Source organism: Teleopsis dalmanni, chromosome X (assembly GCF_002237135.1).
Source record: "Teleopsis dalmanni isolate 2A chromosome X, ASM223713v2, whole genome shotgun sequence".
Classification (NCBI taxonomy): domain Eukaryota; kingdom Metazoa; phylum Arthropoda; class Insecta; order Diptera; family Diopsidae; genus Teleopsis; species Teleopsis dalmanni.
In genome coordinates, this window is record NC_051848.1 from 68,619,958 (window position 1) to 68,646,219 (window position 26,262).

General features: G+C 28.3%; 2 protein-coding genes across 4 annotated transcripts; one reads left to right on the forward strand and one right to left on the reverse strand.

The window, feature by feature from the left end:
- Positions 1–6,322: 6,322 nt before the first annotated feature.
- LOC119690189 (ATP synthase mitochondrial F1 complex assembly factor 2-like) lies at positions 6,323–10,241 on the reverse strand. Its single transcript, XM_038105194.1, has 5 exons — positions 10,205–10,241; positions 9,949–10,119; positions 9,587–9,894; positions 6,715–6,895; positions 6,323–6,649 (listed from the first exon to the last, which is right to left on the reverse strand). The coding sequence occupies exons 2-5, from the start codon at positions 10,028–10,030 to the stop codon at positions 6,417–6,419; spliced, it is 804 nt and encodes a 267-aa protein (XP_037961122.1). The 5' UTR covers positions 10,031–10,119; positions 10,205–10,241; the 3' UTR covers positions 6,323–6,416.
- A 1,695-nt stretch (positions 10,242–11,936) lies between these two features.
- Positions 11,937–25,351, forward strand: LOC119689335 (transcription elongation factor S-II). 3 transcript variants are annotated; one of them, XM_038104143.1, is made up of 5 exons: positions 11,940–12,176; positions 17,140–17,247; positions 21,446–21,646; positions 22,384–23,278; positions 25,086–25,351. In XM_038104143.1, the coding sequence occupies exon 4, from the start codon at positions 22,468–22,470 to the stop codon at positions 23,275–23,277; it is 810 nt and encodes a 269-aa protein (XP_037960071.1). In that variant the 5' UTR covers positions 11,940–12,176; positions 17,140–17,247; positions 21,446–21,646; positions 22,384–22,467; the 3' UTR covers position 23,278; positions 25,086–25,351. The 3 variants fall into 3 exon arrangements, with proteins under 3 accessions (XP_037960070.1, XP_037960071.1, XP_037960072.1); XM_038104144.1 differs by lacking the exon at positions 21,446–21,646; XM_038104142.1 differs by lacking the exons at positions 17,140–17,247; positions 21,446–21,646 and having other exon boundaries at positions 11,937–12,176.
- Positions 25,352–26,262: the final 911 nt, after the last annotated feature.

The window sequence follows — 26,262 nt, forward strand, 5'->3', positions numbered from 1 at the left end:
CCAAAATACAATAATGTCTGGTTTAATTATTATTTGTTTATTTATTTGTAAATTAATTTAGATCGTTGATATTTTTAAAATATATTAGATACTTTTAAATTATTTAAATCGTAAACTATGTATTAAACAATTTAGATACAACTAGTTAAGGCTCGTTATATATGAAGTGACATTTAACTGTTTCTAATTTAACTTGGAAAGCCGAAAAGTAAAAAATGTAGAAGATTTGCATAAATTATGCAAATGTGATAAAAAAAAAACCAAAGTTTGGAAAACTTAAGATATGGTGCTTTATTAAACATTGCTTTTAGTATGTATATCCAATAATTGCACTCAAAATCATATCGTAGAAATCTTTACTACTGTAGGTCTTCACCCAATTCAACAACGGTAATTGTAACAGGCGACTATGCATAACTATGTCTCCTGTACAGTACAGAACATTTATGGTTCTATAAGACAATATAACGAATCTATTGAATCCGAACAGGGACTTCGTAGCGAATTTATTTTATCATTTAAATGTGATTTCCCTACATACATTTTAGCAAAAACAATTTTAGATAAAGAGTACACAAAGGTTGTTTAGAGATACTATAGTTTTAGATATAATTTTAGGTTTCATTTGAAATTATAATAATTTTACTTATTGATTTTAGTGAAATAATTATGGTCGTTATAACTTACTTAGTGTGGTGCGCTTATATACGAAAATCTGTTAATATACTATTATGGGTTATATTAGACGAGCAGAAGACAAGAAAACTACTTGAAGTCTTTAAATAAAGTATTTGTCCTACATAAATTAGTAGTAATTTTCTTACAAGTAAAACAAAAACTATTTATTTCCATTTAACATATACATATTCCTTAAAAGTTTAAAAGTACTCACGAATACAAATATCGATACTTTCAAGATATTCACGTGAGTACATACCATATACGAAATACTTTTAAAGCTTCACTATATAATAATAATACGAACACATACATAGGTATATCAGGGCTAATAGTTTTAAGACAGAAAAATGTTTGAAATAATCTCCTATATTTGTTTTCCCAGCAAAGGTTTAACATTGAACAGTACCTGGATGAACTGCAATATTTCATGAATCGCTCGCATTCATTCTACCATGGCTAATTACATCCACTAGTAAAGTTGGTACTCTTTTTCATTACTGGAAATTATCAATCAAAGCTAGCTGTTATGCTAGGTGGAATAGCCAAAATTGTAAGAAAATAATTGCTTTATTTCCAGAAAATAAGTTTCATAATTATATTTTAAGTATTTCAAGACGTACATACAGCTTATCGACTAATTTCTGAGAATACTTCAGCCCATCTCCTAACTATAAATACGTACTTACACACACATTCACACATACTGAATTAATCACGGAGAGAAAACACTTTAAGTGCATATAATACACTTCGAATATTAGTTGATCTATTCGAAACTAGGATCGTTTTAATATTCGAAACTGCGTTTTACTGTGCAGCTTGTGCTTGCATATTTTGTTGTTCGAATATGTGCACACTCTAGCATTCTAGGATATGGGTAATTGTATGTGTTATTGTTGTTCTTGTTCTTGTTCTTGTTGTAACCCGCTGGGATCTGCTTGTGAATTCCCTTTGAGAGGTATTGAACGGTACTTGGTCGTCACTGGCGACGAGTTGCTCCGGAACGTAGCTTCCAACCGTTCTTGCAACCATATGTATGTGTAAAATATGTGTGTGTTCGCATATTTCGTTATTCGAATTTATTTGCTTATGCTTAAACATTTTAGTATTTGAATATGCTTGTGTTCCAGTGTTTTACTTTTCGAATATACTTATGCTCAAACATTTTGATAAGCAAATATTCAAATACTATAATAAATGGTTTTTGAGTATTTACTATTATACAAATTTAAAATAAAAATAAAGTGAAATATAGAGTAAAATCGCATATTTTTAAACAAGTTGACCATTTTCGAATTCGAATACGAATATAAGCAAGCAACTTTGACATGGCGTCTACACTGGCTAGATTTTCGCAAAAATTTTATGTTCGAAAGGAAATACGCATTGTTTTCGAATTTTGTTCATGAACAAAAATTTGCTTGTGTTAGTGAAAATATGAGACAGTAAACAAAAATCTTACCAAAGCCTAGCCAGTGTAGACGCAATGTAAGTTGAATTGATTTCAACTTATAGATAAAACATAATAGCCTTGTTTATGATTAGAATAAATTTTTATTATGAAATTATATAATTATAAAGGATTATATTTTTATCTAGCTGCTCGTTAGACCCATATACACTAAATTGCGAATTACAATTATAATTAAACTCTATTGCATTAAATCTATCTAATATTATAGCAAAGTAATGAGACGTGCCTTACTTTAAACATTCTTCTTTTTAGCTGCTTATAAGTCTTAGTTGAACATCTTACATTTATACGACTGATTAAAGATTTTTAGTGAAGAAATAAATAATTTTTAATATAATTATAAAATATTTGAATTTATTTTTATTATATTGAAAAAGTATATTTTCAATACAAAATATAGTCTCATTGAAAATACTATAGCTTTTGTTGATGTGTGATTTTAATCGCGCAACTGTCTTGAAGAAACTTTGAGCCTTCGAAAATATTAATTGAAGTGGTTCCTACAGTTTATGATAGATAGATTTTTTTAAAAATATTATTTTAATATATTAAAATGTTATAGTATAAAACTATATAGTAAGTGTGCTGCTGTTACTACAATTTGAGTTCTTATAAGTAAAGTTTACGAACAAACTATTCATTCCTTATTGTGTAAGTTTTGATTGGATAATGCCCAATGCATAATTGACTTGAATATCTGTACTCGTAGCAATTCGAAAAAAAATAACACATCCGAAATTCATCCATCTCTTAAGTTCACCAATAAAATGTATATGTAGACAGGCTTATTAGCAGCGCAGATCGAAATAGTGCGCTTCAAGATGTTAAAAATTAAAGCATTAGGGCTCTACGCATACTAACGACCAAAAACGCCCGGTATCGCCACTCCGTTGCTTGAGCAATTGCGAATTCTAAGAGATTATGATGAACGGAGCGGTGCACGCGGCACCGTTGCGGCAGAGCTGCGACACCGTGCGGTTTTTATTGGTCGTGTGCACGGGAGCTAAGACGCGAGCTTCTATGTCAGATATAAATACCTTCTTCAGCAAAACTAAAATTATTATTATAAAGAAGTAACCTTACGTACAATTTTAAGATCGAGTGCATATTTTACAAATATTTTATAGAATAGCAATAGCACCAATTGCATACATATAAGCGCTATTATACCATATAAAGTCATATAAAATCTGTTAAAATAATAAAAATGAAAATAATTTTAAGAAAGCAAGGCACTAAAAAACGCAACCACAAACAACAAACAGCAAACAAAAAACAAAAAAATTAATTATAAATCAAACATTTATACGGTTACTAATCTACTTAAACTAACTAAAAACTGTTATTCGGTTTTTTAAGTGCTTATACATTTGTTACTAGTTATAAAGTAAATATGTTTTACAATTATTCAAAATTTTTAACAAACATGAATACTGTTTCTCAATAATATAAATAAACGTACATATACATGAAGATTGTTAAATTTACTTCACTATGTAGATTTGCAGTTTTGGAATAAATGTTAAAATATTGTTAAGTAAATACACTAAATATTTATAAAAATAACAAAAAAAAAAAATATATAAATAAATAAAAATCAAAAAGAAAATTATATGTAAAACCAACAATTAATATAATATATGACGCTTTTGCCTCATACAAATAATAATTTTAATTAAAAACAAATATATATATACATTAAAGAATTTGTAAAAATTAAATGAACAAATTATAGTTAATTCATTTTATATAAAAACAATTTTTGCAATACCATGCATTGTTTATCTTTTTAGCACTTAGTTATAACGTACATGTACTGCGATTATATATAGATTATTAATTATTAATTATTAATTATTAATTGATTTAAGAATGTTTACTCGCAAAACGCAATACGCAAAACAAATCAAAACCGATTACTCGTTAGTTTTAAGCAAATATAGTACTTAAGTTTTTGGTGTTTTTTTACGGCAATAATTTTTTAGCTTCCAAGAAGCTTTATACATTTATAATAATAATAATAATAATTATAAAAAATTTATTATAAATTGTTATTGTTAAGCATATCAAAATTTTACCGGCTACTGTGTAATTAATATTAGAAACATACCCATATACATTGTTAAAAACAATTATATATGCATATACATATATATTTGCATATATATATATATACATGTATGTATGTATATATTAAAATGTATTTTATATATATGTATATGCAACAAAAGATACATATTATTACACTTACAACTGAATTGGTCAGGCTTTTTTAACAAAATTTATTATATGCAAATAAATTAAGTAAAAAACGGGTAATCGGTAAATACATATATTTTGCGCTCTGATAACAGGAATAAGCAAACCAAAAAAAAAAAATTATCTTTTATAACATCAATCCAACATATTCGTATCAATTTAAATTTCGATTGGTTAATATACATATTTATATAAAATTAATTTATTATAATTATTACACACTATATAAAAAAACCGGTTACTCGCTTTTATTGCTTAAGTAAAAACAAATTTACGATTTTACTAACAAAAATATACCAACTTAACATTTGCTTAAGAACTTCTCACAAATGCAAGGCAGGCACACACAATCAGTTAATTAGAAAACAATTGAGGTATTCACGATCTTGAGTAACGAAGTCGTTAACCCCGAGTAAGATAGTAATAAGCAATACAATGTGATAACAACAAAACACAAGTAATCGAATTGTGTTTAAATATTGCCGCTTTGAACTGAACTGTAAAGAGTAAATACCACAGAAAGCAGTACAAAAATTTAAAACCAGTGCTAGCTACCTTATAAATTTAACCGGCTGCCATTTCATATTGACCAACTTCAGACATAGTCTAAAATACTTCTAATGAAAAAACATATTGAACTGCTGTCTTAGATATATAGATATATCCACTTGCGTTTTACAAATATGGAAGTGTCAATATTAGTACCACAATAAGTAGAGTCCTATTTTCACATTAGATAAGTCGATTTTAATATTTGTGTCATAAATACAACGGCTCATAACGCAACTAGGTTGACCACCGATAACTGTCATCTTCAAAAGCGATTTAATCTACAGTACCCCTTATCCCCCTTCAACTTCAACCACTACCACTACTCAGCTTGTAAATCCTTTCTTATGTGCTTACAGGTCCCAATAAGCTATAATAACATCGTTCCAACCCATTTTCAATTCTAAACAGTCCCCCCTCTCCTCTCACACAATCAATACTTATCCACATCCTAACCATTCGTCTTGCAAATTTGCTTAATAGATCTTTACGGGTTAACAAGAAAGTTCCGGAGCCACTTGTTAATTCAACGTCCCGGAATCACTTGTCAGATTTTCATGGGTTACCACAAAACAATAGCAAGGATAACTGCCTTTTTTACCCAAGCAATGTCCTCACATTTGCATAATTGTAATATTTGAGCTGATTAAACTTTGGTAATGGTATATCTCTCAAAGGAACTGTGTGAGTGTCACAAAAAGTTGCAATTTCTATATTCTATATTCTCAGATTACCGAGCTCGACATTCGAGATTGTGAATATCAATCACTATTAATATTAAAATTATATTTTATACAATTTCTTTATTTTATAAATAAACCTCGCTTTATTTTAATTTTGATATTTTTTGGATTTTTTGGTACAATAAATTATTTATTTTATATGCTAAATAAGTACAAGACGTTATCACTTGGGCGACAAAATGAACTATTATAATCAACTAATCGTTAACTTTTTTATAAAACACGCCACATTATTTAAAAAATTTAACTTATTTACTACACAAGCAAGAACAAAAGGTAAGATATATAGTTTACATTTTTCATTTATGACCAATTTAATAAAAAATATATAACAAATGTTTTAAAAAGAGCTATTTTATGTTTAAATTAAGTCAATAAGGCAAACAAATGCAATGTTAAACAAATAAGAAATATTGAATTCAAAATTTAAATATAAAAGTATACTTATATTAAAAAAAAAAATTAAGATATGCAAAAACATAAAAAATAAAAATTTTTAACAAATTTAAAAGCAAAAAAAAAACCTTCATTTTTTTCTATTACGAATATATATTGTTCAAAATATAAATATTAACATTTATTTCTTTGAGGGATTAGCTCAAGAAATGATTGATAATTAAAAATTTAATAATTAAAGCGGTTATACTAAGATATAATACATAATATAGATAAAATGGTGTAATTAAAGAATACTAAAACATTATTTTTGACTAAAGAAAGGATTCGGAACGATTTAAACGTACAAAAAGTGCTGCCGCCGCTAAACGTGATCGTACATACTGTTGACTTAGATCATGTGCCCACTCGATACGTCCCCAGAATTTCAACTGGTATGCTTCTTCAAGTAGTGCAAGTGCCACTGCTTTCTCGTTAATTAGCTGTTGTTCTATCACAGCACAGGCGAGTATTACGGATTTTAATGTATCCACAGCGAAGGCAATACCTAGTAAAAATTAAAAAATGATTAGATAGATTTTATTTTAGCTTAACAAAAATATTATAGTTCACCATGAAGAGTTTCCAGGCTATATAATGACAAATATTTCGATATTTTCAGTTTATCCTCTGCTGAGATTAGTGGCGGAGTTAATTTCAGTGTCTTCTGTATATTCGTATTGAAACGCTTATTAAACCATTTTAGAACTGGATCCCACTCGTTAAATTCTAGCTCCACTAAATGCTTTTCATTCTAAATTTAATAAAGATAATTTCAAATTATTATTAAAGTTACGTATTTCTGTTATTAATGTAATATTATTGTAATCCCATAAGGATTATAAAACATCATAAAATGGTAGAAAAAGAAAATTATGTTATTGTTAGATAACGAAATGAATTTTTTATTGATTTATTGAATTCATAAAGAAATGAGAATTCAACCGGAGGTTAGAAGGTAATGAAAATGAAGTTAATCTGATTAAGCAAAAGAGTATATATATAGTTAGATGAAACGCGACATCACAAAAAGGAAAGAAAGGGAAATTAAATTTGTGAAAAATGGGATGAGTGGGTTATTTGGTAATACAAAAGGAATAAATTAGGAAAGAATTATTTTTAGTATATCCGTACTGCAATAGGAGCTTAAAGTTTTTATAAGTAGTTTCCATCCATTTCCATTCCTAGTAGTCCTATTACGTTGAATGATTTGACAGTCTCTAGGTAAACAGATTTGCTCCCAATTCAAGAATTCAATGTAAATAAAATATCTAATTTTTCATCATAGTCTTACGAAACTTATGTCCAATTAATTCCAATATTCGCTTTCTCATTTCTCATTTCGGTGATGATGTTGAATTGATCCAATAGTCATCAAAGTTCTCACATTTAAGTTCGCGGCCGCTAGATGAGAAAAGAATAGTGAAATAATTCAACAATTTAATTAGTATTAATAAACAATTCCACAAAGGACGGAAATAAAAGATTAGTGAAAATAGAGGGTTAGTAAATAATGAAAATGCTGTTAATTAGGGTACGCGAGTGAATTTAACTAATAAAATAAGTGAATTATTGATAAATAGAAATGAACTTGACCAGATAACAAGAGTGAATATAGCTAAGATAAAAACAATATTGAGGGGAAAAAAGAAAACTTTGATGTTAGGTAAATTAGTGGGTTATTGAATAATTGATAAGGCATAGATGAAGCAGGAAGTGTAGATGAATCTGTTAATTTATAAGGATAAAAAAATAATAAGAGAAAAAAAAGGTGATAAATTAAATTAGTTAGTAAATAAGTGAAAATAAAAATGATAACAGTACGAGAGTAAATTAAGCTAATTTAGTCATATTAGAAAAAAAAAGAATAGAAAGATTAGCGAAGAAAAAAATGAGTGAATTATTGAACCGTGAAATAAATATCACAAGAGGTAAGGGAATGATAGGTTGTGGAAAATATAATGAACGGATTATGCAGAAATAAGAAAGGAGTTGAAAAGAGGAATACATGACACTAACCTGTATCTAAATTTAAGAACCTTGGCGTCACAATGTTACGGAGCCACAAATTCATTGGACTGAAATTTATGTGAACTGTAAGATAATTAAAATTAAGTAATTTAAAATAACTTATTAACATGAAAGATACATGTTAATAATTGTTTAGATTTCTTTAACTTATTTATTATTACTACATATTTTCTTTTGTTGAATGGTTCTTTTAGTTTTTATTTAAATTCTTAATGTAGCTCCTAATCTATGCACCGCAATATTGTGGGACTCCTATTATAATACTAAGGTTTTTAGAAATGTATTAATAGCAAGTGATGTTAACTACATAACTATTTTGTAATAAGATTTTATGATTTTACCTGAAAAACAAAAATTAGTCTATTTACTATTTACCGTGAAAAAATAAATTACAAAAACAATATACCGCTTTAATATTTTTTGTATACAATTTTAATCAATTTATATTACTTTTTTAATAAGCTTGAAAAATTAATTATTATTAAATATTTTAATGAGATACGCTCAATTAAATTAGAATTCAAAAAAATGTATATAATTAAATACTTGATTTACGTAATTGAACAGAGAAAACATAAAAATACCATACATTCAGATAATAGAGGGCAATAGTATGCATCCGCTGTGCAAGTCATGGACGCATTCAGTCTATAAGACAAATTAATATCATGTAACGAAAAATATCACCAAAGATATTTGGTTAATTTGTTTAAAAGTTTCTTTGAAGACCGTCATTTGGATTTGCATCAATTGTTCTGCAAATAAGCGTCTATGTCTTTAAGACGTATTCCTTAACGGTTTAATCCGGTTCCAACTGCGTTGAAACAAAAATATATCCAAAAAAAAAAAAAATATTAGGTGTCCTTATAATTAAAGCCACAGTGAATTATAGTGAATTAACGGTAACTGAACAGCAAAAAATATTCAGTTTTTTAGAATGAGGATTCCGCTGAGGATTTCCTAATATCAGATAGAAATAGAAGATTCAAATCACGTTAAACGAATTACATTTTTTATGTGATTTTTAAGCGATATAGCTTACAATAATTTTTTGATTTCCTACTAAATTAAGAGAAGACTTTTCAACGTAGTCTAATTGTGCTCACCTATTACACCTTATACTCGTATCACTCGTATTAAGCAATAATAATGAGTATTATTAAATATCCGTTTCACAACTACTATACCAAAGTCTAAATAATTTAAATATTATAATATAATACAAAAATACGAAATTATATCACAGTGAAAACTCTTCAATGGAATCTTTCCTTGTGTAGACAATGTTTTTTAAACCAAATTTTTTTTATATCGTCACTTAAAGTAAGTTAGCGTCTTTGACCGCTCACTTTTAGCTTGTAGAAAGTGTCCACTCAAGAGCTTTTACTGTACTCTTTAAATAAAATTTACTTACCTCACTTTGATACAAAATAGTGTCTGTTGCAATGTAATCCAATAAATAGTCCACAATATTCATTTTGGTAAGCTTATTCGGATTGTCCAATGCTGTAAAGCATAAAAGACTTAAATGCATTTTGGAGAGTTCGATATATTCTAGCTGGCTATCAAATTCATTCGCTACAGCAATCGCAAGTGGTTCACTATTCACTGTGAATATTGTGCCATTCGGTGTCTTCAGTTTTCGCTGATCCAATATCACTTCGTATTTACCATTATTGCAGACAACTGAAGTATTTCTGTAAAATCGCCTGGCCGGAGCGGCTAAAAAATATACACATATTTAACACATCATTCTAATAAAAGTATGCAACCTACCATAAAAACGTCTTGATAAGCATTGACGTTGTCGTACCGCGCTATTCAAAGGTTTTTGCAATAATTTGAACAAATTATTCATACTAGTTCAAAACATTTATTTTATAATCAAACAAATTTTTGTCTGATAGTTGTCAACACTCGCAACACACCTGCTAAATCAAAGAAATGCTAAAATGCATAAAAAATCAGCTGTTTGGCGTAATATATTTAAAGGGCAATAACACAATAGAATAAGATGATATGAAACTCTTACTCTAACTCCAAATTAATTTTTGCGTTTGACGTTTATAATATTCATCAATTGAATTTGTTTTGATTTAGATCTTTCGGTGCTCTGCCAAATAAACAAAAAACTTTTTTGTTTTTACAGAACTTTAAAAATATTAAAATTAATAGCAAAAACAGAATTTGACAATTCTCCAAACGTAAAGATTTTAAAGTTAAATAAATTGTACATCGGTTATAATATAATATAGTGAAAATGACAAAAACAAAAGCAATTTATTAAATTTGCCAATAAAATTGTAACATAAACTTTTTATATCTTTTGCAGACGGTACAACATTACGGATTTACTTAGTTTCTTGTAAAACTTTTAATAATTATTTTACTACAAATAATCACAAACTAATAAAAACTTAATTTTTTAATAAAGTAAAATTCATATATATATTGAATATAAAATCATGTCTGCTGTGATTAGTATGAATATATTTTATTTTAATTTGGCTACTGATGTAATAATAGGCGTTTTTGGTGAAAACCAACATGTGCTTGAGAACATGATAGCACAGAGAATTGCAGTAAGTATCACATAACTTCTGTAAATTATTTGTAATAAAAATTAAATTAAAATAAAACATTTTTTTAGGATGACTTCACTACAGTCTGCCTAGGAAGAAAAATGCTCACATTTTTAAGTGCATTTGAAGCGACCAAAGACAACAACAGGCGGAATGATAAATCGTCATGCTTACCACCCCACACTTTTAGTAAAATGCAGTTGAGAAGTTATTTAAATTTTATTTTCTATTTCCGTAACTAAAGACTAGTGAAGTAAGTAAATAGGAATAAAAAAAAAGGAAATTAACTAATTATTACTTGTAAGCGCTATCATACATTCTGTGTAAGCTATTTTTCTCAGAGAGATAAACAATGTTATTTGCGTTTCTACATTTACTTGACTTCATTAAAAAAGACCGGGAGTGAACCTGTTGCATATAGTAGCTTAAATTTCAACGAGCCTTCAGTTCAAGATTGGTATATTAATTATACTTGATGAATTTATGCCACACAGTTTTGTTTTTATTTTTCATTGAACTTTTAAAAGTTTTCTTTTGTATTTAAATGGTATTATATATAAAGTAAGTTAATCAATTTAGTTTTTATAACCGTTGCAGTTTTTTTTTATATGGCTAATAATAACCGTAACATTTCGAAGTCTCATATAAATTATATCAATATTGTTTTGTTATATTTGCTTGTGAGTCTATATTTATATATGAAAATTATACATAATTATCATAGATTTGGAAACGTATCTGTACCTTAAGCGTATATTTAACTTCCACTATGTCTCATTTATGCAATTTTGTTCATTACGCAAAAATATATATATATTAAGTACAAATAAATAAGTTTATTATAAATTAATTAACAATTTATTAATACATTAATAAAATTCCCACAAAGCATTTTACTAAAATTTAAGGCTACTCTTAAATTATAAATTAGTTTATGAAAATGAAAACGACCAAATCTGAATTTTATTATCATAAGTATTTTTAGCTGTAGTGGAAACATGATTTTATTATCTTTTTATGTTTATTTTAAAAGTATGGAAATAGATTTAATGTAATGAAAAATTGAAGTATGATACGTATGCAAAATTTCAATTACAATCGCAACTAACTTCGTAATGTAAGTAGAGAAAGATGTTTTGGCATTTGTCTCTATTTGTCATATTCGTAAATTGCTGCTTCTCTTTCTACTTTCTTCTGCATTACTGCTTCTGGTGTAGAACCATTTTGAACGCGCTGCGGAAAGATAGTGAGGCGTCTGCAATCGTTGTCATATTACGACAGTTGAAGTGACTTCATAAGAATTAAAATTTAAAATATTATTAAGTGCATAAAAGAACAAAATCGCTTTCAAAAATGAGCGTTGAGGAAGAGGTTTTTAAGATCCAAAAAAAGATGAGCAAAATCACAGCAAATGATGGAGCTGTAAGTACCTTTAATAATGAAATGTGAAATGTGATTAACGTTTATTGTTTCCTGAAGAAATATTTGTTTTGAATAAATATTGACTCTTGTAGATCGTATCATATATAAATTGTCTAAACCACTGATCTATTTAATAGTGTAATATTACAAGACTTGCAGTAGTTTTTTCTTTTTTTTTGCATTATCTGGCTCCGCACATAAAACACCGGCGTCAATTAAGCGCGCGGTTTTTGTTGCATAAATTGACAACAAAAATTTCTAATTTAACAATCAGTATTGGTTGTGGAAAATTAATCAAACTCAAATCATAGAATGACTGTTATATTTGATCATAAGTTTGTGAATTAATTAATTTTAGAGCCACCTAAAACACATTTTTGTACCGTGTGAAAAATAATTAGAAATGCACACCTTTGGTAACAAGAACCCTAAAATCTGCTAATGCACATATTTTTTTTATGGTTTGTTGTTATAGAAGTAAATATTAATATTGTATATATTAAACACATACTCTCTTGAAATGAAGTCAAATTATTTAGATTTGAATATATCTGCCATATACAACAATCTTTTGGTGGCATGTTGTCACCAAAGTACGATTTGGTGTTCTCGAGCAGTAACATAAGCTCCAACACTCCTTACTCTTATCTTATACTGTTACCAGCTGATAAAGTAGTAATAGAAATTTAATATCTAATTCATTGAAGCCCTCGCTATAATTTAATATAGTTTTTGGTGCTTTATTCATGCAAAATTGTTTAATAAAAAAAATTGTAAAATAAATTTAACAATATTAAATTGAAATTTTCCATAACCCGCTTAATTTGTTTTACATCTAAGATGAACATGTGCTATGTTATAGTGAGATTGTTAACTGTTCTATAATGGAACATGTGCTATGTTGAAGTGAGATTGTTAACTGTTCTATAACGGAACACCATAAATATTTCTTATATTGTAATCTTAAGAACGTAACAAATGATATGAATTTTTTCCTTTTTTTTACATTTGCAATGAAATGCAAATAGAAAAACATACATAAGATCACTTAAAATTTTATTGCCAGCTTACTATGGTGAAATAATAAAGTAGGGATCTTGTTCCTAACATTTAGAAATATAACAAAAACTTTGAATTTTAGTAATTTTTCATCTCAAACTGTTATAATTTATTTCTATATATGTAATTAAAAAATCAAACAAGATCACTTTAAATTTTATTGTCACCATACCGTAGTGAAGTAATAAAGTGGGAATATTGTTCCTAGCATTTAGAAATATCACAAAAATTATTAATTTAATTTTAATTAATTTTTTCATCTCAAACTGTTTAAATTAGGTATTTTTACATTTGCAACTAAATAATCATACATAAGATCACTTTACATTTTATTTTCACCATGCGAGGTGAAATAATAAAGTAATGATCTTCCTAGCATTTGGAAATATCATAAAAACTTTGAATTTTATTAATTTTTCATCTCAAATTGTATTAATTAGGCATTTCTACATTTACAACCGAATATAAGATCATATATAAGATCATTTTAAATTTTATTTTCATCATGCAAAGTGAAATAATGAAGTAGTGATCTTCTTCGTAGCATTTGGACAAATATAATAAAAAATTTAAATTTTATTAATTTTTTATTTGAAACTGTTTTAATAATTTATATTTACACTAACAAATAAAAAATTATACATAAAGGCCACTTTAAATTTTGTTGTCACCATAGTATGGTGAAATAATGAAGCAGGGGTCTTGTTACTACCATTTGAAAATACAGCAAGAAATTCGAATTTTATTAATTATACATCCCAGAAGATTTTCATATATTGTTTTATTTCTACATTCGCGATGAAATTAAAATAGAAAACCATAGATATATTCACTTCAAATATTATATTTACCATTTGGTGTGAAATAATAAAGAGGAGATCTTTTTATTGAACAAAAGCAAGAGACCTTACGGTAATACTAAAGTTTCTAATGTTACCCACAGAACTAAAAAAACTTACAAAAAAAAAATTCTGCATTTTAAATTCATTTCAATAGTATTTAAATCAACTTCTTTAATATTTTAAGTTTAAAACAATCCACAAGTTCAATATCATTATTTATCTGTTACATATTTTTTCGTCTTATATTTTCGAGTCATTTTTTATATTATTACGGGCAAGTACTTTTTTAATAATCTTTTCTTAACTAATAAAACCCGTATATATATTGTGTAATGTATATACACAATATACATATTTATGTAAATACATTAATATATGTATAAATTCCACTGATCAAAACTTTGTTTTATTAGCATTTATGGAGCTTTCATAATGCTGAAGATGAATCTGCACTCCATTTTTTTTTCTGTTGGGTCTAGTTTTTGAGATGTGGGCAAATACCATTACTGGAATATATAACGTCTCTTAACTGTACCCAAAAGTGTTTAAATATTCTGTTACTCATTTATTTAGTCATCTAAATAATTTTGAGTGACGAGCGTTAAAATATTATTGTTTTATTTTTTTTTTTATTTAGGCTATAACTTTGAGTATATATACCTGAAATTTTTTATCAGGATATTTTTGTACATACTTTATGAAGATTGCATATAGAAAATACCAAAACTGTAGAGACAAGACAAATTACAAGAACGGTACTTGCTGACAAAAACTGTATTTGATAGGAAAAATCGAGTACATGTGGTGAATTTTTCGTATTCACCATTTTAAAATTTAAAATAATTATATATAGTGTTATTGTTATATATTTTTAGTTATTCTATATGATACCAATTCAGATATATTGCTAAATTATAAAAAAAATATTTTGCTATAAATTTTTTACTTCAATTAAAATTGTATCTACAGAAATTTCATACTTCTAAAGGAATTTATCTAATATAAAATTTTTGGAAATTTCATTTTATATATATTGAACACTCCATAACATACATTGTGACCGAAAGGTTTTCGGAGGTTCTCATTTAAAATTCGCGCGCTGTATATTTTTCGATATTTTAAGTTTATGTAGTTTGGCAGCACTGTCCTTAATTACTATGCCAAAAATGAGCGCGATCTGTCGGACAGTTCGTTTACGGCAGCTGTTGAAACCAGTTCACCTCAGTAGTGCGTTGCGAAAAAAACAATGGAAAAAAATATTGAACAAAGAGTTTGCATCAAATTTTGTTTTTCGAACGAAATTTCGTGTGCAGAATCGTTGCGAATGCTACAAAAGGCTTATGGGGAATCAGTTTTATCGAAAACTCAAGTTTATGAGTGGTACAAAGCCTTTCAGGACTGTCGTACGACCGTCGAAGACATGCCGCGTTCTGGACGACCTTCGACCTCTACCACCGACGAAAACATTGAAAAGGCAAAGGAAATCGTGTTCAAAAATCCTCATGTGAGTGTTAGAGAGATAGCACGAGAGCTAGGCATCGGTCGTGAGATGGCTCGTTTGATTTTGGTGGACAATTTGTGTATGCGACGTGTCAACGCCCGGCTTGTTCCGATTCACCTCAATTTGTTCAACATTATCAACGATTTTAAGGCCAAACATTCAATAAATACCATCGAACAGCCACCGTATTCACCTGATCTTGCACCGTGTGACTTTTTCCTGTTTCCCAACCTCAAATTACCACTCAGAGGAACGCGTTTTGAATCCATAGAAGACGTAAAACAGAATTCGCAGAGGGAACTCAAAGCCATGCCGGAAAGCGCCTATAAAAAATGTTTTGATGATTGGAAGAAACGTTGGCATTTGTGTATCGCTTCTAATGGAGCATATTTTGAAGGAGATAAAATAAATATTGATGAAGATTAAGAATTTTGCGGTTTATTTAAAAATTTCCGGAAGCTTTTCGGTCACAATGTATGTTTTTGAAGACTCTGATGATAATATCAGGTAGTATTAAACAATTGTGTTGTTATTCTGATAACATATTTTGCGAAACCTTGAGAAGTATATTAAATGAAAGGTAAAATTACAATGGATTAAACGGCATTGGTTTGTTGACCGTTTCTGGAATTGGAGTTCCAGACTTTTAAGGCTTCTAGTTTATTCATGTCAGGTAACTTATTCCATTTGCCTTCATTAAATACTTCAACTTGAGTTTTTTTTATACTAAGAAAATACAAAAGCAAATGCAGACACTATTAAAATTCTTCAACATTGGAAATGTTTATAAACAGATTTTTTTCGGAAATTAGTTACTAGAATATAATATTCTAAACAAATGCAAAAACTATGAACGAAACAAAGAAAAAAAAACAAATTTGCAACAACAGCTATGTTATCTTGTGTACTATGTAACTTTTCACGTAATGAATTTGTTTAAGTGAATAATGTGAAATAGCACACTAGCGTTACAAATTAATTATTGAAATTTGAATTTTATAAACAAATTAATAATTAATCATTAATTTACTTTATGAATATATGTGTGGAGGCTATATTAAGAAGAAAGTAAATCTATTTAATAATGAGAGTATTTTTAATATCTCATTTAAGTACTTAAGTAAGTGATTTTAAGGTTTTTTATTATTTCAGACCAATATTAAAAAACAAAAAATAAATGACAAAATTCAGAAGCAATTTAAATCAGAAAAGTGGATAAATAAAAGTGTTGTTAAATGTTTTTAAACATTGCATTTATTTTCTAAATAAAATATTTTATTTTATTGTCAGCACTGATTTTTCGACTGGCTATCTGTTCTTATGTTAAAACGATGATTGGTTATGGCTTGATAACTTGATTATACCATATACTATATACTATTCTTTTATCATATCTTTCTCAATATATATCGACGAATGTATGGACAATTTATTTATATAAATAAGACACAATAATAATCGAAAAATCAGTTTTATATTCTAATCAAGTACATTTTTGTATATTAAAATATTTACAGCATTTCAGTCTTAATAATTCATGGCGATATATATTCTTTTATAGATTTTGTCAAGTATTGTAATACAAATCATTAGAAGGAAGTAGTTTAAACGGTAATCAGTAGATTTTCTTTAACAAATTGATTCATGAAACAAGAAGAAAGTTAAAAAGGTAAATTTCGCTGATCATGAAATTATTGATTTATATATATTTTATTATATTTATTGTATTATATTTTATTTTATTTATTTCCTTGCAAAATTATTTAATACAGAGCATAGAACAAAAGCAAGTTTTTTTATCTGTCTTGATCGCTAGCGAGCCTTATAACATAAAGACCCTGTCCTCGAATATGTAGAATACCTTCTGCTCAAAAAGTACGGATTTTGTAAATAAAACACACAAATTTAAATTTTATTCCAAATTTATTTTATCTCCTTCAAAATATGCTACTTCTGCAGCGATACACATATGCCAACGCTTAACCCAATCTTCCATATACTTTTGGTAGGCCCGTGCAGGTATAGCTTTTAGTTTCTTCGGCGAATTCTCTTTTACCGATTCAATCGACTCAAAACGCTTACCACGAAGGGGCAATTTGAGTTTCGGGAACAGGAAAAAGTCGCACGGCGCCAGATCTGGCGAATATGGTGCCTTAGCGATGACAGTGGTGCCGGTGCCGTGTTTGGTCCAAAAATCGCGTACAACAAGAATTTTCCATAGTAAAAATTGCTAAATCCACTTGAGATAGTCTCACAGCTGCTGCTGTAAACAAACTAATTGACAGATGACGCTCAAATTTTTGAAAAAGGTCTATTAATTAAGGAGTAGTTAACAAACAACAAAATCCTTTTTGAGCAGATGGTATGTACTATTATTCGATTTCTCTCTTATATTTTCGGCGTTAAATGCGTCACATATATTGGGTTTTTACCAAATTCTGATTGAGTAGACAAATATTGTCTTCATATATTAAAAGTAGAACATAACATTTACGTGATCAAATATCTTGCTATTTAGAGAAGGGAAAAGGAGCAAAGGCGATAGCTTCTAAACTAGTCGGACCCAAATGTGTAGCCATCTAACAGAAGAAGGAAGAGAAAAGGTGACAGCTTCTAAACTGGTCGGACCCATTTCTTTATTAAAATAAATTATAGAGTTGGATAGCGTTGGATTGTTTTATATTGCATGTGACAACGATATTATGGTACCTGCTATATCTCTTGTGTACAAGTTAAAGTATTTACATAACCATGGGCGTAGCCGCCTCTTTCCTACCTAACTACGCCTATGTGCACAACGGTTGAAAGTTTTTGTTAAGAGGTATCCTGTTTGTTTTGACTTTTTTGGTAGATAATCTTTGTCATTATTATGACTTAAAAGTTATTATTGTACCAATTTTTTAAAATATAATCATGTCTGTTTTCTCTTTCAGTAATTCTGATTGTTTTGATCGAGAATTTATTTAACTCTAATTAATTGAATTACTAAGAGTATAGTCGAATTATTATAAAATTAAAACACATTTTACAAATACAAAAACATAAGTTTTGAAATGGAATTTCATAAGTTCTCATTAAATATTCAATTCAAAATTGTTCACAAGTGTTTTTATATTAATTTATTTTTGATAAGAGTTTACAGCTCATTGGAATATTTATACATAAATATTTTGCAGGCGTCTATAAATTGAAATTCAAAGTGTTTCTTTTGTTGAAAATGTTTTATTTATTTATGAATTGAATTTCATTAATATCAGTCAAAAAATCATTTGTACTTGAAATCACAAAAAGAAAAAACAAATCCTTTATTTTATTGTTGCTTTGATTATATTATAGATTAAAAATTCCACGTACATTTAATATTATAACTAAATCTTTAAATATTATTTGAGCTGGTCCAAGCTTCTATCATTATTATCTTCGAATTGCTTGCGAGCAGCATTTGATTCATGCATAGTGACCTACTCGAAAATGTTCGAACATTATATTGTCTGCAATTATTACTGTTAAACGTATTTCTACAAAACAAAACAAATATAAAACAAAAAAAAAAAACATATACAGTTAAACTTCCATAACTCGAACTTCTGTAAATCGAATTGTCTATAACTCGAACTTCTATAACCCAAATTTCTCTAGAACACGAATAAAAATATTGTTACGTGCCATTAGGAATATGGGAAAGTGTATTCTATAAGTCGAATTTTCATTTTAAGTATGAATCCATTTCGATGATAGGGGAAATCCCTTTGTCCAAAACAAATGATTAATTTTTTATTTCTTAAGCTGCTTTGTGCAAATGTCAGTCGCTGGCAAACGGTAGTCAAACGATACCGCACTGCTTTAAAAAGCTGGATTTGGCTAATTTTCTACATGGGACGAACAGGACGACTTTCCCTTGATTTTAATCCAATGTTACTCTTAACCAGGATGACCTTCCTTTAACCCAATGCTACTCTTAACCATTATATTATATTCAGCTTGACAATGAAATTTGTACATCAAGCTTTCCTACAGATGACAATATTATTGAGGACTATAGCTCTGAATTAGTGGATCCGATTCTAAGTGCAATGGAAAGTGATGATGAGGGTTGGGTGGATGAAATTGTTTATTAGCCTTCCGAGAATGTGGTAGAATATTCATTCAAAATTCTGAATTTTTATTTGCAAATGAATGATACTACAACTTATGATAACTATAGGACTTAAAATAAATTGAAATCTCTTTTTACTGAAAAATTTAAATTCCAAATCCTAATTTCGAAATATTTTACTTCACTATAACTTCTGCGCTGATTTCATTTCAAATAAATAAATATCTTAAAATGTTATTCTAGTTTCTTTCAAAAATAAAAAAAAATAAAAAAATTCTCTAACTTGAAGTTTTCATAAATCTAAGCTTTTCTTAGCAAAATGTTACTTCGAGTTATGAGAGTTTGACTGTATTTCAAGTATATTCGAAAATTTTATATATTCGGTCCATATGTTCGAATTTGAGTTACTTGAGCGAGTTACTCGAACATCGTAATACTCTAACACTGAAGCAAAAAGAAAAATATAGTACCGAAAACTTTAAGTGTTGATTTAAACAAAAAAAAAATATTCCAACAAATAAGTACCTTTAATTGTCTAAAGATATCTTCGTGGCCATCTTCACAACGGGCCATTGTTTAACCTCAAGTAGGTTTTGGGCACAAGGTCTTTGAGTGGCGGCCTAACTTTATTGTCTAAAGAAATTAAAATTCAATTATATAAATTTAAGGTTACTTATCATGTCGGTGCCTAATGTGTAGTGCAGTTGCGACTTTACACAGCATGGTTTCTCTCCTTGCAGTCAACACAATAAACCATACTTATTTATTGTCCTATATTACAGAGGACTACTACTACTACTACTACTATTACTACTACTACTATTACTACTACTACTACTACTATTACTACTACTACTATTACTACTACTACTATTACTACTACTACTATTACTACTACTACTACTACTATTACTACTACTACTATTACTACTACTACTATTACTACTACTACTATTACTACTACTACTATTACTACTACTACTATTACTACTACTACTATTACTACTACTACTATTACTATTACTACTATTACTACTACTACTATTACTACTACTACTATTACTACTACTACTATTACTACTACTACAGAGAACTACTACTACTACTACAGAGGACTACTAACTACTACTGCAGAGGACTACTAACTACTACTACTACAGAGAACTACTACTACTACTACAGAGGACTACTACCAGAATAAATTTATTTTACTCTCTCTCAAAATCATTTCCAACTTAAATTGTGTCCCTATATGCTACATCTTCTCTAATTCTTTACTTTACAATATTATTCCGTTCATATTCCTTTTTCGTACTACTCTTATGCTCTTATGATTATTCGATTCCATCAAATAATCTATAGTACTATCGTGTATATACTAGTGCTGTTCATATTCGAATTTACGAAGTACTCGAAGAATTCGAATATTCGAATAGTAAACGAATTAAAATAAGTAAAATTCGAATTTTTTTCCAACTTCGAAGACTCCGTTGAAATACGAATATTCGAATAATAGAAGAACTTCGGTTTTTTAAAAAATTTGAATAATGCGAACAGCACTAGTATATACAACAACAATTTCCGGTTATAATTACAACATTGTTGATATTAGTTTATAAATATTTTTCACATAACTTCTATTTTACTGTAACACTTCGCTTCAGAAAAACTGAAGACTTTAATAATAAGAGAGACAGAAAGAAATATATTTTTATTTGTAACATAAATATGTGAAAGATGAGATTGCTTGCTCACGCATTGTATTCCACAGATTTGGATCACAGTGACTATTACTTATTTCGAAACTTGAAAAGATGACTCTAGCGAAAGAGATTTGCATGAAATGATGGAGTGGAATGGGAAACTGACGTATGTTTTGTAGGACTTCATGAATCGTATTTCATAAAATGCATCCAAATGTTGAAAGATCATTGGACTTGAATGTATCGAGCTAAAAAGGAACTATGTTGAAGTATAAAATATAATTTTCTAAAAAAAATGTGTTCTTATTACTTAGGCCGGACATTTATCAATCTACCTAGTATAAGCTAATGTTGAATGAAGCACGTGTCTTTTATGTTTGAAGAATAAAAAAAGTCGTAGTGTGTCACGTCTGGAAAATATATTGGTTGCAGTGTTAAAATAATATTCACTAGAAATTGTAGTAAAATTTAAAAGTGGTGCAAAATGTGATATGAATCAGTACGTTGTCACGGTGCAAAATTCAAGAGTTATGCTTCCGAATTCTGTTGTGTTTCAATATCTGTCTCAATGTAGCGTTCTGAAGCTTATACGTGTGAGATAATATCGTCGTTTAATGATTTCTTTAAAGTTTTGAATATTGTGCTGCATTTTATTCCGTTTTTAACACAACATCCACCTCTCAAATCTCTGTGATCTAAAAATCTGCCACACAAAAATTCGATAAACTCTAATATATTTATTACTCCATCGCTTGATTAACAAAAACTAGCATCACAGCTGCGTGATAGTCACCACTCATGTTACTGGCAGAGCAATCAATACATAAAAAATTACTAATTCGAAAAAAAAGATACAGTGCATTCATTTTTAAAATTCTTTTCAATGTTTGATCCTACTTCATATATATGTTAATTGGAAATATAGTTTATATTCTTGATGTTTTTTTATATTTTGCGTATAGATTTAATATGTTTAATGAATTTTTGTTATTTTTTTTCTTTGCAGGGTCAAGATCAAGCACTTGATCTTCTAAAGGCTTTACAAACACTTAACATCAATTTGGATATTTTAACTAAAACACGCGTCGGTATGACGGTGAATGAATTACGTAAAAGTAGCAAAGATGAAGAAGTTATTGCTTTAGCTAAAACATTAATTAAGAATTGGAAGCGCTTTCTTGCTGCACCAAGTGCTTCAACACCAAATGCCAGTAAAGAATCTGGCAGCAGCGGTAGTACCAAAGTATCTAGCAGCAGTAAGCATTCGTCTTCCTCTGTTAAAGATAAAGAAAAATCATCATCTTCGTCTTCTAAAGAGAAAAAGCGTGAAGAAGAAAAGAAGCAAAATGCTGAACGCAAAGCACCAATAACCACCACTTTTCCACCGTCAGCATCTGGTATGACGGATGCTGTACGCATTAAATGTCGTGAAATGCTTTGTAATGCCCTTAAGACGGGTGGTGATATACCTGAAGGCTGTCCAGATCCTGAAGAAATGGCTATGGAGTTAGAGGATGCAATTTATAGTGAATTCAGAAATACAGACATGAAATATAAAAATCGCGTCCGCTCACGCGTAGCAAATTTGAAAGATCCTAAGAATCCAACACTACGTGGGAATTTTATGTGTGGTGCGGTCACTGCACAGAAGCTTGCTACAATGACACCGGAAGAAATGGCAAGTGACGAAATGAAAAAACTACGTGAGAAATTTGTCAAGGAAGCTATCAACGACGCCCAGCTTGCAACTGTACAAGGCACTAAAACTGACCTACTGAAGTGCGGCAAATGCAAGAAGAGAAACTGCACATACAATCAACTGCAAACCCGTTCGTCTGATGAACCTATGACTACGTTTGTCATGTGCAACGAGTGCGGTAATCGCTGGAAGTTTTGTTAAGGTTCCAAAATTTTTTAATTTAACATATAACTATATATATGTAGCACATATATATATATATATATATTAAAATTATTCAATTTTTTGAGCTAATTTAATATGATTTTAATACATATTATTTGAATTTTAAAATTGCATGCTAGTGTATGTTATACATTAACTAAAAAATGTTGTCTAAATGAGATATTATTTTTTTCTAAACTTAAATTAAAATTAAAATTAAAATTTAATTTTGATTTTTTCAATTTTTTAACTGTATTTAAAACAAAAACAAAATTGAAGGCTTGGAACAAAGAAAATGTTCCGGATAGTTTTCACGCCTAATATCTCAAGTATTGTCTGAAAATAAAATAAGAATTATATCTTTATGATACAAAAATATTTATCATTTATGCTAAAATGTAACTGATAATTTGTTCAATAAAGACTCTAAATAAATTAAGAAGAAATAGAATCTAATTATAAGATTAAACGTGTAATATTTTAGAAGTAATTAGAAGTGATGATAATCTATTAAAGTTAAGTTAGAATTTTGATAAATCATGATGATAACTCAACATTATATCTTTAACTGCTGAAGATTTCAAAAACTTACCACCAAGACTTTTAAATTTAATACGTTAATACGTTAGTGAAAAAATAAAAACTTGAACCTTCATTTGGTAATAATTTTTGCTGAATAAAGATTTTTGAACATTAAACAAAACTACACTCTATGTAAAAAGTATCTGAAATTTATAATATAAAAGACATATGTCAAAGATCTTGTCTCTAATAAGTAGATCCTGTTTTTTTTTCTTTTGCAGGTTTTGTAGGTTTTCATTAGATTTGGAAAGATTTGTAAAAATTGAACAAATGTATTTTCTATTAATCCTAATAATTTTCTATTAATAGCATCCGGAATTTATAATTTCAAACATGTGCGTAAAACTTATCGCCATAATTTTTTTCTGAAAGTTGTTAATACTGCAACCGGTTAACATGCGAGATTTCAGCATAATGTGTTATCCAGTGTATATGTTAACATATCTGATTTAGCAACACCATAATATCGGTAAGAGCTTTTAGTCCTTTCAACACCGAAGCATTATTACACCGAAGATTTTTACCGGGTTTACGCTAAATATCTCTTATGACGAATATTGGCTCCCGAGCGCAGCAACAAATGTCCTAACCCAATTGATGTTCGGTGTAATACACATGATAAATAAATACTTGTCACGTACAAACACAGCGTACCTAATGTTTGTCCACTGAACGTCATGTCGTCTATCTGTTCGTCTGCCCACCATATATCAATTCGAGACCTATCGACTTATAGTTCCAACCAATAAGGTTCCTAACCATTAACACAAACTAGATTTAGTCATTTCCCCCTTTCCTTAATGTAACTAACTCTCCCACACAAATTCTTCCTATTTCATTTGTATAAGTCTTGTAATCTTTACATATACTTGTGTTCTAGGGTGCTATGGGGCTACAATAATAGCAATCCAGCACAATACTCTGCTATCATGGCCCCGTCTTAATTTTTTCTGATTCCTTATGCCTAAAACTAACATTACTATTTTGCATAGGGCGTTTTGAAACGAATGCAACCATAAATGAAAATTAGCGGAAACACTATGAAATATGTATAGGTCAATAGGTCAATAGCTGGTATAGGTTGTTTGATATATATTATAAAATTATTATATATTATATATATATTATATATTATAAATATATTATATATTATAAAATTATTATATATTATAATTATAAAATTACTATATATAATAAAATTAATATATATTATAAAATTTAAGATCCACATATGAAATACCAGCTGGAATAAAGATCTGCAATTTTATATATTCTCAAGTGATGCATTCAGTTATGAAAAATATTTCAAGAAATGATTAGAACATATAGTTTGGCTCAATCTTTGGTTGCAAGTTGTAATAGATTTAATATAACTCTCTCGACTTTATGGAGCAGCACCACTTTCTCGGTTTCATTATCAAATATTTATAAGATCTTGATAGCATCTATGGTTTTGCAGAAAAGCTACGAATGGAACAATTTTAAAATTGTAAGTATTTTAGATTTCAAAATTACTGAATCCATAGATTTTATTTAAAATTTGAATTATCTTCTTTTATATGTATTTTACAGAAAAAAACCGGAGTGAAAATACGAAAAAGTGACAGGTCACAGGATGAACGTGACAGTGACAGGATGAAATTTTCGAGTATGCTCTACTAATTCCTAAAGGTGTTTAGTATTTCGTGGCTTTTTCTTTAATACTAAAATAAATTAGACAAGTATTTCCGAAAAGTATCTTTGATACTTATATTCTTTATATGTAATCTATTTTATATATTTTGTTATACCTATTTATATATAAGAAAAGTTTTGTTTATATATAATAAAAGTTATATTTATATTTAACAAAAATTTAATTTATACATAAGAAAAGTTATATTTATATAAGAAAAGTTATATTTATATACAACAAAAGTTATATTTATATATAAAAAAGTTTTATTTATATATAACAAAAGTTATTATATATAAGAAAACTTATATTTACATACAACAAAAGTAATTTTTATATAAAAAACGTTAAAAAAAGAAAGAAACAAGCTTATAATTTAATTAAATAAAAATTTATTGGACTACATAGTCTTCTTATAAATGAATATGTTAAAAGAAAACATTGTATTATATGAGAAACTAATACTAGTTATGGATTTTAATAGAAAACAAAAACTATCAGACTAACTGCTGGTAATCTTACCAAATAGAGCAAACTAAATTTAAGCACATGTAGTAGAACAAAGTAATTGAAAATGTTACAAATCAGGTCCGTAGTAGTTTCCAGACTGAACCCGTTTGCTTCCTACATTAAAAATAGCACAAACATCGTCATACATCTAACAGCTTTTACGACAATTAGTTCAGAAATAAAAATTTGAAATATATTAATAACTATTGTACGAA